This window comes from Pyrgilauda ruficollis, unplaced genomic scaffold (assembly GCF_017590135.1).
Source record: "Pyrgilauda ruficollis isolate IOZ18807 unplaced genomic scaffold, ASM1759013v1 scaffold46, whole genome shotgun sequence".
Lineage (NCBI taxonomy): Eukaryota > Metazoa > Chordata > Aves > Passeriformes > Passeridae > Pyrgilauda > Pyrgilauda ruficollis.
In genome coordinates this window covers 860,223-873,204 of record NW_024526155.1, presented here as the reverse complement: position 1 = coordinate 873,204, position 12,982 = coordinate 860,223, and the positions used below count along the sequence as shown (strand labels likewise).

At 49.8% G+C, this 12,982-nt stretch overlaps 1 protein-coding gene across 1 annotated transcript in view; it reads left to right on the top strand.

Annotated features, from left to right (window-relative positions):
* Positions 1 to 11,892, top strand: part of TOX2 (TOX high mobility group box family member 2) — a 144,690-nt gene extending 132,798 nt beyond the window's left edge. Inside the window, exons 6-8 of the mRNA XM_041478675.1 lie at positions 7,785 to 7,865; positions 10,106 to 10,513; positions 11,734 to 11,892. Coding sequence (XP_041334609.1) covers positions 7,785 to 7,865; positions 10,106 to 10,513; positions 11,734 to 11,892 — 648 coding nt within the window. The remainder of the gene's footprint in view (positions 1 to 7,784; positions 7,866 to 10,105; positions 10,514 to 11,733) is intronic.
* The last annotated feature ends 1,090 nt before the right edge of the window (positions 11,893 to 12,982 follow it).

Genomic DNA, 12,982 nt, shown 5'->3' with positions numbered 1-12,982 from the left:
CAGAGAAGCTTTGCAAACCTTATCCCTCCAGTGGGCCCAGCAGGGGCCCAGTCCTGGGGTGTTTTGGTTCCCACCTTGTGAGAAAGCAGCAGGGAGGGGGTTCCAGGAGAGCTGGTCCATAAACCCAGGGCATTTTGTGATTCCCCCACGTGTGGGCAGCCCCTGACACGTTCCTGCTGTGCCTGCCCTGTGTCCATCCATCCCCCAGCTCCATCCTGCACACACGGAGGGCACAGAGCTGGGGTGGCCCCTGTGCCAGGGCCAAAGGGCTGAGGGAAGCCCAGTGCTGGTGGCTTGTAGCCATGCCAGGCAGGGCAGGGTGGTCCTGTGCCCCCTCCAGAGCCCCAGCCCCTCTCCACAGACACCTCTTGCAGCATTTCTGCTGGCAGCAGCGACGTGCCAGCCCTTTGCCAGGTAGTCCTGGCCAGCACACAGGGGGTTAATCCTCTGCCATTTGTGCTGCTAATGATTATATGCACTGTAATATCAAAGCTGGAGCTATTTATTTGCCATTGAGCAGGTGCTGCTGCTCCCACAAAGCAAATTTGCTTTCTCCTCCTGATGAAACAAGGAAAATAAAGGTTGCTCACGTCCCATTTCAGATATGGGGTTTTTTTTTTCCCTGTGCACCAGCTGAAAGACAAACACAGAGAGAGAACCAGAATGCATATTATGCAAGAAACCATATAATCTAGCAGCATCTTTGATTTGGCTGCTGCTGTCACAGACATGCATTTCACAGAGAGGCTTTTTTCTCCCCCCTTTCTTTTGTTCTTACTGGTTTATCATTTGTGGCTTTGTCATTTTGTTCCTTCTTCTTCTTCTCTTCTCAGCCTCTTCACAATGAATCTTCATTTTCCCTCTGACACACTTGTATCTAAATTTCCTTATTTCCTGCCTTTTTTTATTTATATCTGTTGCCTGGTGATTTGATCATGCTGTGGAATACAGGATTAGCAATCTCTGTGTCCTTGGGTACTGCTCAAGGACACCTGTTCGGCAAAGCACCATTTTCTTCCCCATTTTAACCCCTTCCAGGGTGGCTGTAGAATAGGAATAAATAACAATACCTTAAATATCCCCAGCGCTGCGTTAGCAGGACGTTGTAATCTTCATTCTTCAACAGCTGGCGTGGCCCTTCCTAAGGAGCTTACACGGGAATCTGAAGAATGTGACTCAAGGAAAAAAAAAAAAATTAATACATCCTCTTTGAACTTTGCAAATAGTTTAGCAGCTGTTCCTGTAGAGATAGCTCCGACTTTGCTGCAGAGTGAAATGCTAATTCAGCCATTAGCATCCAATGGGTACCTGTCAGAGGAATCCACCGCAGCTCCAGGTCCCAGCTCCAGAATCCCGTGCCTCGGTGGGGGATTTTCCATTAGCAGATCTCAAGCAGTGCTCCCCAGCAAGGTTTAAAAGGGCTGCCTGATTTGACAGAAATTATAAGAAATTGAGCTCTAAATTGGAGCAAGCTCTGCTAATTCCCTAGGAGGATTTTCCCCTGGCACGGACAGCCCGGTGCCAGCCTGTGCCACCCACAGCCCCTCCTCTGCTTCCACAGGGCCACCATGGCCAGACCTGCTCAAGAGCAGGTGACAGCAGCCCTGGTGGCTGCCCTCCTTCAGGGGGATTTCCTGGGGGTGGTAAGCCTGGAGCCTCTCCAGAGAAGTCTCTGGATTCACTCTCCTCTGCCAATTTCTGTTCTTCCCTCTCCAAGCACCTCCCTGTTCCCTGCAGTATTTTGGTGAAGAGGAGGTTGGATTGGAGCCAAGCAATGGTGGAGACCACAGAGGTCAATGCCAAGGTGGCAGCTGCAGGAGTCTCTGGAACCAGCTTCTTTTTGTCAGCAAGTCCAGCCACAAAGCCAAAGCCCTGGGCAGGTGTTTCCATAGGCCCTGGGAGCTGAGAGCAGAGGAACCAAGGAGCTCCCAAGCAATCTGCTGGGTGATCCCCAGGCTAACCCGGAGCTTCCCAGCAGAGATTGGGCAAACCCAGCATTTTCAGTTGAGTTTGGGACACAAAGGTACCAGAGATGAGTTCTTGCTTGTGCTTCACCAGGACCAGTTCAGTAATGCTGAGTGACTCCATGGCCAAACACAAAATGGGATTTTCTGACACAAATGTACAGCCTGGAGAACAACACAGCTCCAGGGATCAAGTCACACTCCAGGAGTAAATTACCCAGCAGAAGAATTGCCTGCTCAGCACAAAGCAATAGATCATCCATTTAATCAGATCCATCTGCTCACTGAACCTGATCCATCAGCTGCTGACAGGACACTGCAGGGCCTGTGGTGGGACAGGGGCATCGTGGGCCAGCTGTAAAGCTGTTTTATGGAAGAGCCACCAGAGGGGAGATATCCCATGGGAACAGCCAAGCTACAAACTGCCCAGTTCCAGCTTTGTCAGCACCAGAGCTACAGCAGGATGCACTTTCCTCCTGCAGCCCCAAAGCCCTGGCAGGGAGGGCTGGAAGGGTCCAGGCAGTTGCTCTGGCCTGGAAGGAGGTTTCAGCATCTTCTGGGTGTCAAGGAAAGCCATGCACCAGGGAGGGATCAAAGCACCAACCCCAAACAAATCTTTAAGAGAGGTCTGGTGGAGAGCAGGATAACGATGGGGAGGATGGGAAAGGTCAGATCTGCTTTTAACAGCTCCACGAGTGTTACTGTCCTTCTTGGCGAGCAAGATCAGAGGTTTGGAAGGTGAATGGTGTGTGGTTTTCATTGGAGGTTTGGGTTTGGATTTGTCACCCTCCCGTTCCCTTTGGAATCTTCAGTGGATTGTCCTGGGAATAAGCTTGTGCCCTCACATGGAGCGAGGATGACTTCCACCCTATTGTATTTGCGCGGTGTCCTGATGAAGGCAGGAATGATGAATTTGACTCCGTGTTCTCAGAAGGCTAATTTATTACTTTATGATAATATATTACATTAAAGAATACTATATTATACTAAAGAATACAGAAAGGATACTTACTGAATGCTAAAAGATAATAATGAAAACTGGTGACTCTCTCCAGAGTCCCGGCACAGCTTGGCCCTGATTGGCCAAAGAGTGAAAACAACTCACAGCAGAACCCAGTGAAACAATCCCCAAACACATTCCACATGAGCACAACAGAGGAGAAGCAAATGAGATAAGAATTGTTTTTCTTTTTCTCTGAGGCTTCTCAGCTTCCCAGGAGAAAAATCCTGGGCAAAGGGATTTTTCAGAGAATGTGAATGCCACACCACCCCATGAAGTCAAGGCAGTGGAGAGCAGGAGCACCTCTCAGGGTGCTTTAACCAATGGCAATTCCTGCTTCATTGCAGGCTCTTCCATTCTTTCTCCAAAGGAATTGCTTCCCAGCACTGTGTCTCCACCAGGATAAAGCAGGAGCTGTCCTAAAACCATGCACATAGTTCCCACAGGCAGGGTCTTCCCTGGAGGTGTCCTCAGGGTTGTTGACCTCAAGACTTACAATCCAGACCACAGCTTTTGTTCTGGAAGTGTAGCTTGGGTTAGTTGGTTTTAATGGTGGGAGGGACAGAATAAGTCTGGCTCAAGAAGGGGATACAGAGGGAGATGCACAGAGGAAAGGAGGATCTGGGAAGGAATAAGGACAATCTGTCCATGTTCCCTATTTACCTTTCCAGTGGCTGTGGTAAGGATGTGTGGAGAGAAAGGGGAATGTGGCAGGGAGGACATGCTTTGAGACATCTTGTGCATAAGCCATAAATGATAGTGATCTCAATACATATCTCGCAGGAAAGTGTACAATAGTTACAAGAAAAACCCTGCAGACTTACAAGCAGAATAAAAACCAAATTTGCACGTGTGGGAGAAGAAAAAAACCAGTCATGGAATCATAGAAAGAAGGGCAAGGAGAGACTTAAGAGGTCAACTAGACCATACTGATGCCTGAAGTCAGGATCATCTCTACTTAAGCCATTCCTGATGGATGTGTTCCTAATCTGTTCTTAAACCCTCAGTGGTGGAGATTACACATCTCCCCAGGCAATGTCTTCCCGTGCTTAATTATCCTTACTGCTCCCAAGGCTTCCCAGTGCTTACCCAACATTTCCCTTGGTGCAGTTTAAGCCTATTTTCCCTTTTTTCCTACATGCAAAGGATCACCCCATGCCTCCTTTGCTACATTGTGGTGGCTCCTCTTGGTCTTCCCCCCCAGCTTTCCTCCTGGAGACCTTTCCTGCACTTCCCATCTCTCCTCTCCTGAGGTTCCACCTTTTTTGTGAAGCAAAACGCCCCAAACTCCACCTGGGATTGCAGCACAGACCCTCCCACTTGAGGTCAGTGCACCCCTCGATTTTTTGGGGGAGAGTTTGAGCTCTTCCCCTCATTCCCAGGCTTGGGAAGCAGGATTCCTGCTGGAGCAGGAGGGCTGGGATGCAGAGGTTACGGAGAACAGCTCCGGCTGTCACTCAGTGCCTGCGCGACACGGAGCCGCTCGTGGGCGTCAGCGGGGTTTGCAATAATTGTCTTCTCTAATTAACTTGTTATCAAACAAGAACATTTCATTATGGTACAATTACTGGCTGCTTTGCTGAGACACAGAGGTGTCAGGATTACGATCCCAACATATGCTTCTTACAGCTCTGGTTTTTTTGTTTTCATAATCACTAACCATTTTTATTTCCTACCCCCCCCCCCTCCAACCCACCCACTCACTTAATGACTAATGAATCCTCTTGCTAATGAATAAGGAAAATAAATCAGTGGGCATGGCAGGTTAGGAAGAAAAACATGCAAAATGTTTTGAGGATCCTTAAATCTGATAAATTACTTCAAAATTAAAATCCCTGGGAGAAAATGGGATTTAATTAGAACGTACGTGGTTTTGTCAATGTTTAAATTAAAATTTTAAAGGTTATAAATGCTGCACTAGAGCTGCCTTTACACAGAGGATTTGTGAGGAGCTTTGTTCAGATCCCACGTCAGCGTGGTGATTCCCTGGGGACAGGCAGGTCAGTGTCCCTGATGGAGCCCTGTGTGGGTGCAAGGCAGGACTGCAAAATTCCCAACAGGAGACCCTTCGGGATGGTTCCTTACAATGAGGGTGGTGGCACAGGTCACCCAGAGAAGCTGTGGATGCCCCTGGATCCCTGGCAGTGCCCAAGGCCAGGCTGGACAGGGCTTGGAGCAACCTGGGATGGTGGAAGGTGTCCCTGCCATGGCAGGGGGGGATCAAAACAGTGCCTTCAACCCAAACCATTCTGGAATTCTATGATTAAAACCCAGATAATCCACTGGGAATCTTCCAGAACTTCGAGCTCACCAGAGAAACACCAGAGAGCACAGTCCCTGAGCTCACCCCACCGCCCTTCCTGGCAGCCCTGGCCCAGGGAGCACAGAGGCTCCTGCTGAGCAATCCCCCCTCCCTTCAGCAGAATGAGCCACTGGCTGCCCCTGCCCAGCCCGGCACCAGACCCCAGCCAGCAGCACATCCCAACACGAGATCTCTAAAAGAGACAAGAACAGATGAAGAGTGGCAGGGAAAAAAAGCATTTAGCAGAAAAAGCAAGTGATGGGGATGAAGACAGGCACAGACTTTATTGGTTATTTATTTATTTGCATTTAGTTTTAGGAAGTCTCATTTACCTGTCCTCTCACTGTCCAGAAATTGCAGGGTTTGCTCCAGGCAAGTCTTGCCAATAATTGAATTTATCTCTGCATAGCTCTGAATATTTTGTTTTCCCACCATACCAGGGGAAAAAAAAAAAAAAAAAAGAAAAGAAAAAAAAAAAAAAGGTAAAATCACTCTTATATTTTGCTGTTATAGAGGAAAAATAATTTAAAATGTTCTCCATAGAGCAGCATCCAGCTGTGGCCACTCTTAAACACTGAGATACAGGAATTTCTATTTCATTGCTGCGAAGGTATCAGGTACCACATTTAAGAGCATCCACCAGCTCTGCTGCTGAACACAATAAATTCTGTGGTGCTGTGATGGGCACAAACCTGTTCCAGTGGAAGGTGTCCCTGCCCATGGCAGGGGGATGGAACTGGAGGAGCTTTAAGGTCCCTTCCAACCCAAACCACTCTTTGATTCTATAATAAAAGATGTGGAGATTGTAGAGAAAGGTAATAGCTTTTATTAAGGGAACTGATACTGTTTGAAGAAATAGTTACTTTTCACAGGCAAACTCTTCTTCAGGCTGACATTTTGAAAAGTAATTTTGTTCTGAATGGAGCAAATGTAATATTTCCTGAATGCCATAAAGCCAAAGACAAACGTAGAGAAATGCTCCATTTCAGAAAATTGCCGTCTGAGACCTCCAGTGTGTCGAGTCAAAACGTTTCATTACAGGACTCGCTGTGATTTAGCAATGAAAATAAGGCTTTCAATCCATTTTTAATAGAATTTATCTGTACTGATTTTAAACTCACATTCACTTCAACTGCTGGAAGGTTACTCTCCCTTCAGAGGTCACTGTTGGGAGGGAGTCTGCCACTGCCATGGGAATTTGCGGGGGAAATAAGCGAAATCATAGATTTTTGGGATTGTTTTGGTTGGAAAATACCTTCAGAATCATCCTGTCCAACTGTCAGCCCAGCACTGCCATGTCCCCAGGTGCCACACCCACAGGTCTTTTATACACCTCCAGGAATGGTGGCTCCAGCACTTCCCTGGGCAACCTGCTCCAGGGCTGGGCAACCCTTTCCATGAAGAAATTTTTCCCAATATCCAACCCAAATCATCCTGGACAGAGCATGTGCCCACCAGGCTTCAGGGTTTCAACAGCTGAAAGCTGTTGTTGGTTTAAAAGCTGAATTAAACACATGCAAATCTGTTCTAATTGAAATCAACTTTCAGTGCATCAATGAGGAAGGCTTTGGGTTTCCAGTGGAGAACAGGGTTGGTGGGTATTTTCCCTGGGAGTTCCTGCCTTTATCCTGAAATTTTTATTCAGTTTTAAAATACTGCTCTGTGTAATCCCATGGGGACTCACTGCTGGGGACAGGCTGGATCTCACATTATTTATTGAAGGTCTTCACCTCCATGTGCAGAGCCAGGATCCAGGCAGGAAGGGGACCAGCACTGACATGATCATGAAGCGTCTCTCATTATAGGGAAAAATGGAAAAATAAACCATAATTCCCTCTTCCAAATCTTTTATTTTTGTCTTAGGGAAGTGAACTCTCCTGGTACTTGCTGCCTCCCTGCAAGCTCCAGCTCACCAAGTCATAACATGAGGCAAAAATCTCAGTTTTTGTAAGATCAGAAAGCAGTTCGCAGCTGTCCAGACTGCAGGTTTTGAGCTCTAAAGGATTAATATTGGTAAAACTAAGACAAAAAAAGGGATAATTTAGGAATTCTGACTGTCTCACATGTTTTTGGTCATCATCAAAGAATGGTCGTCATCACAGAATCATAGAATTGATTGAGTTGGAAGGGACTTTAAAGATAGTCCTGTACTTGAGGATTTGGGCTTTTGTCTTGCTCTTCCAAGAGCCTGGATCACTCTTTACTCTGCTTCCTGTTGGAAAGGGATTTCACTGTGTTCACCTTATAAAATCAGACTGTATCTCTTACAAATACCTGTCTAAACACACAGACCACTCTGACCAGAGGTCCCAGCATGGGATCAGATCAAAACTCCCAGCAGGGTCCAATCCAGGGGTTTCATTTTCTTGGTTTGGTGTAAATTCCCCTGCAGCAGAACTGAGCTTTTCATGCACGCAGCCCCACTGAAGGGGGTTCCCACTGTGCAGGTGGGGTGCAGCCAAGCCCAGCAGCCCCCTGTTCCCTCTCCTAATGATTTTCCATCCCTTGGTCCTTTCAGGCATACAAGAGGAAAACAGAAGCTGCCAAGAAGGAGTACCTGAAAGCCCTGGCTGCGTACCGGGCCAGCCTCGTCTCCAAGGTACAGCCATGCTCACAGACAGGTTACAACCCACAGGAGCCTCCAGGGGGGAGCACACTTATCAGAAATGCTGTGTAATTGTGGTATCAGAGCTGATACCAGCATTAGCACCTTCCCAAAGGGCTGAAAGAGGGGCTCTGTGGCATGGTAAGGGCAGGAGCTGGGCTGTCATCTGCCTTTTGAGCCCTGCAGTGAGACCCCACTTTGGATGGGTTCAGCACAGGGGGGTTTCATCAGTGTCCCTGTGTGGGGTGAAGGGGTCCCTGCTGCTTGTCCCCACTGTTCCTTGCCTGCTTTTGGGGTGTGAGTGCAGCAAAGGGGTCAGGAGGACAAGGTGGCACCAGGGACTGGCCCAGGGAAGGTGACACCCAGCACTGGGCTCACTGGTACCAGCACCCTGCTGCACCCTGCTCCATGCACTTGGGCTGTCCCACCTGCTCAGGACCCCAGGTGTGGCTTCTCCTGTGCACGCTCAGCCTAGACCAGAATTTTAGAGAGTTTTAGGGAGTTTTTGGGAGTTTCATGGAGTTTATAAACCCCATAGTTATGGGTTGATGAGACGTGGGCACTTGGGTGCTTACCACACTGCAGCCAGGCCAACCCCAGAGAGCCCATTCCAGTGCCTAACAGTGAAATGTCAGGGCATTTCAGGCTCAGACAGGAGCTCCCAGTGCTGCAAGACCACGCTGGGGAGCAATGCTGGGCCCAGTCTCCTGGATGTGGATGCCCATCCCAAGGGACCTCACAGCTTGCCCTCCTCCACTCCAGAGAGGGGACACAGCATTTGCTGCCTGGGAGTTTGGGGGGCTCCTGTGGAGCTCAAAATCTTCCTGGCTCAGGGGTAAGGCTGCCCTTAGGTAGTGAGTGGGTACTACACCACATCCTCAGAGCCTAATTATCACATTCAGCTGCCTTGGGAAATAAAGTGATTTCCCAAAGCACCTGTCACCTGCAGCATCCGTGTGGTGATGGTGAGCTGGAAAGGCTCAGAGCCTCTGTGCAGACCAGGAGCTGCCAACTTCTGAACAGAACAGCAGCAAGGACAGAGAAAGGGGATGGGAAGGGCTTGTTGAAGATTTAAAACTCTTGTTGGTTCCTCTGGAACCTCTGAGGGTCTTGTCTTGAACGTGCCTCTCAGCAGTGTGGGCCAGGAGTCGTAGAAGCTGTGGAAGTCATGGAGGCATGTGGTCTATAGCTTTGGTTTTTTCACAATTTCTCCAATTGCTCTTCTGCAAAACTTTGTTTTGAGCAAAGCAGCACAGTGTGGTCCTGACTTCTGAGTGAGAAAGGATCAAGACTATCATCACAGGGCCCATCACAGGATAAAACCCTCATTGTCCAGAAAATTTCCCCTTGTCCTTCTCTCCTTCCAGCTAAAATGATGCCATGACTGTCCCATGCATTATAGACCCACCAGGGCTGCTGGGATGCACAAGATGGAAAGCAGAGGGTTTATAGACCCATCTGTACTCTGCTGGAAGCAGGAGGGGTTTGTCAGCCACCCACAGCAGTGAGCTGCTGGTGGGCAGTTTGCCTCTGCACTGGTTTGATGCCTTGTGCAGGCTGACCTAGAGCAGAGGCTGGACAGGGCTAAAGAATAAAGCAGGGATTTATTAAAAGGCCTCCATGGATCCACCTTGGGCAGCACAAGAGCCCAGCCAGGGCTGCACCCAAGATGAACCAAAATGGTCCCAAAATGCACGAGCACTCACGGGGTCTCTCACTGTGATCAGCTGTGCTCCATTTGCAGATTGGAGTTCATTGTCCAATTCCAGCTGCAGCCCATGCACTCCCATCCTGCTTGTTTTTCTCTCTTCAGAGCACGGTGTTTGTGCTCTTGGGGCTGAGATTTGGATCATTTGTCCTTGGTCCCCAGCTAGAGCAGGAATTGTTTTGTCTCCCTACTCTGTGAAGAGAGCTCACCATCCCCTCATATGAAGTTCAGAATTGCACACTAAAGCAGCACAAAATGTGAAAAACATAAAAACTAAAACCTGAAGCATCAGATTCATTCCCCCTGATGCTCCAGGCTCTGCCAAAGGCACAGTTGAGTTACTGGACTTTAGTTTTCCAGCTATGGATGCTGCACCCAGGCTGTGGGCACCCAGCTGCTGCAGGGCTGGCAGGTGGGAGAGCAGCAGGATCCATGGGGAGCTCATCTGCACTGATGGATATCTCGGGATGCATATCGATGTTTCCTCTTTCCCTTCCTCACCACCTCCCACTCTGTTTCCCCACAGAGCTCTGCCGACCAGGGGGAGACGAAAAGCACCCAGAGCAACCCTCCCTCCAAGATGATCCCCCCCAAGCAGCCCATGTACCCCATGCCTCCGCAGGCATCCTCTCCCTACCCCGGCCTGGGCTCCTTCCTGTCCCCGTCGGAGCTGCAGAGCTACCGTGGCCACCCCCACGCGGGGCTGTCCCGGACCCTGCCCTCCAAGCCCCTGCTGCCCAGCATCAGTGCCTCCCCCCCGCCCTCCTTCCAGATCAGCCCCCCGCTCCACCAGCAGCTGTCCTTGCACCACCCGCAGAGCTCGCTGCTGCCCCAGCCCCTCAGCATGCAGCAGGTCCCCCAGCAGCCCCTCCTGTCCCCCCCCATGGCACTACAGGTACAGCCCCCCATGAACGCCTCGCCTCCCGGCCAGCAGGTCAGTGCTCGGGGCTCGCTGGGGCTGGGCTGTTGTCACCAAGGGAGGGAATGAGCACCAGGACGGGCTGAGGGAGCTGGGAAGGGGCTCAGCCTGGAGAAAAGGAGGCTCAGGGGGGACCCTGTGGCTCTGCACAACTCCTGACAGGAGGGGACAGCCCCAGGCTGGGCTGTGCTCGCAGGGAACAGGGACAGCGCAAGAAGAAATGGCCTCAAGTTGTGCCAGAGAATGCTTAGACTGAAAATTAAACAAAATGTCTTTGCTGAAAGGGTTATCAGGCAGTGGAACAGCTGCCCAGAGAAGTGGTGGAATCCCCATTCCTGGAAGCATTCAAAAAATGTGTAGATGTGGCACTTGGGGACAGGGTTTAGTGGTGGGGTGGCAGTGCTGGGTTAATGGCTGCACTCGATGATCTTGGAGGCCTTCTGCAACCTGAATGATCCTGACTTCTCCTGCACAGGGGTTGGCTTTAGCTCTGCACAGCCAAAGTGGCTTCTGTAACTTGGTGAGAGCATTACAGGGGATCCTCACACTCACTCATTGGGGTGGGAGCTGTTGCTGAGAGCAGCATTTTGTGAAACTTCATTCCACGTGGTTTGTGAATAAAATATAAAAATTTTAAAAATACCCCCCCATTGCCCTAATTTGGTATTTTGGAAAAAAATCATGTTCTTTGCCAGGTAACTATCATGAATCTGGTTTATATACATTGCCTAATAGATATAAATTTAATTCAACCAACCCCAGAAAATGGGGAAAACTGATCAGCTTTCAGCTGGAGCAGCCCCTCAGTGTCCTTGCAGAACTGCAGTGGTGGCAGCTCATGGGGACAGTGTTGCTTGTGTGGCTGTCCCTTGTTCCTGCGCACTGGGGTGGGGAACTCAGCACTGCACAGGAGTTGGCCTGCACTGGACACTGCTTTGGTGACCAGACTACAAAAAACCAAAAGGCTTTTGTGGCTGTGTGCCCTGTACAGCCATTGCCAGCCCCAAGGAGGGGAGTCCTGACAAAAAGAGCAGGGAAAAGGGATGTCAGATGTCCTGCTGCATTGACACCATGTCTGGGCTTGGACCTCCCTCTGTCCCTGGGGCTCCTCCTGTGCTCTGAACTGACAGGTTTTGGGGACAATGCCTGTAAATGTGATTATGCACTATCATTAAATCTGAGGTTCTCCTGCTTTGTATGCCCCTGTAACCCTCCTTTTCCTCTCCACCCTGCAGGACTTCTCCCATATTTCGTCTGAGTTTCAGAACAGTGTTGGACCCCGTTCTCCTGGTGCATCAAACCCCCCAGGAAGCACTGAGTGGGACAACGACTACCCCAGCAGGGAGTGTGGGGTCAACCACTGCAGGCCAGTAGACAAAGCAGCTCATTGCTAGAGCACATGGGCTGTGACAGTGCCCAGCAGCTCGCTGCTGCCCTGAAATGTATGGCCAGCTGTGCTCAGGGAAGCTCAAGGCTCCCTCATCTCTGTAGACTCACTGAAGTGATGCTATGGAAGCAGGTAGCTTAAAAATCATGGATAAATTCTTCACTGCACATGAAAATATAGGTTTTTTTTTTTCTTTTTTTATTTATTTCCATTCCATGGAAGGGTTAGACACATTTCTTTCTGGAGCAGTCCCGCCAGCAGAGTTCCTGGAGGTCTGAAAGCAGCCATGTCCATAAGGCCAGGCCTCAATGTGGCCTTCCAGTGGTTAATGAGTCTTATTAAAAAGTTGGAGAGCAACTAATTGCAAAGGCAGATAGTTATAGGACAAGTTTTTTAAACTGTAAGAGAAGAAATTTAGATCATATGTGAGGACGACATTCTTCCCTTTGAGGGTGCTGAGGCCCTGGCACAGGGTGCCCAGAGCAGCTGGGGCTGCCCCTGGATCCCTGGCAGTGCCCAAGGCCAGGCTGGACAGGGCTGGGAGCAGCCTGGGATGGTGGAAGGTGTCCCTGCCATGGCAGGGGGTGGATTGAGATGGGTTTTATGTCCCCTTCCAACCCAGACTATTCTGCGGTTCTGTGATAAGCAATGTTCTCTGTTCCTAAAGCAATTGCTCTTATCACTGAGGCCACAACCTCCCGTAATTGTCTCTACCAGCAGGACCCTCACCATTCCTGGGGTTGGTGTGCAAATCCTCAATCCTCCCAAGAGCCACACAATGCTCCATCCCCCTGCACCATGCAGAAAAGCCCTACTGACATCTGCACACATCTTCCCCTTACACCCTACAAGCTCTGACATCAATGTGCCAGCATGAAGGTCCCTTTAGTGTTGCTGGAAATCCCCAGTAAATGAAAACATCAGGGTAGTCTTAAAGCTGGGGAGCAGGGAGTGTGTGGAAGCCATTTCCAGCCTCTGCCTAGCCCACTGCTCTTGGGTCAGCTCTGATGGTTTGGAGGCTCTGTTGTGCTCTCTAGAACATTCCTGGGGTTCTCTGTGGGAGCAGGCTGGGAAGGAGGCTGGATATGTCGGGGTAT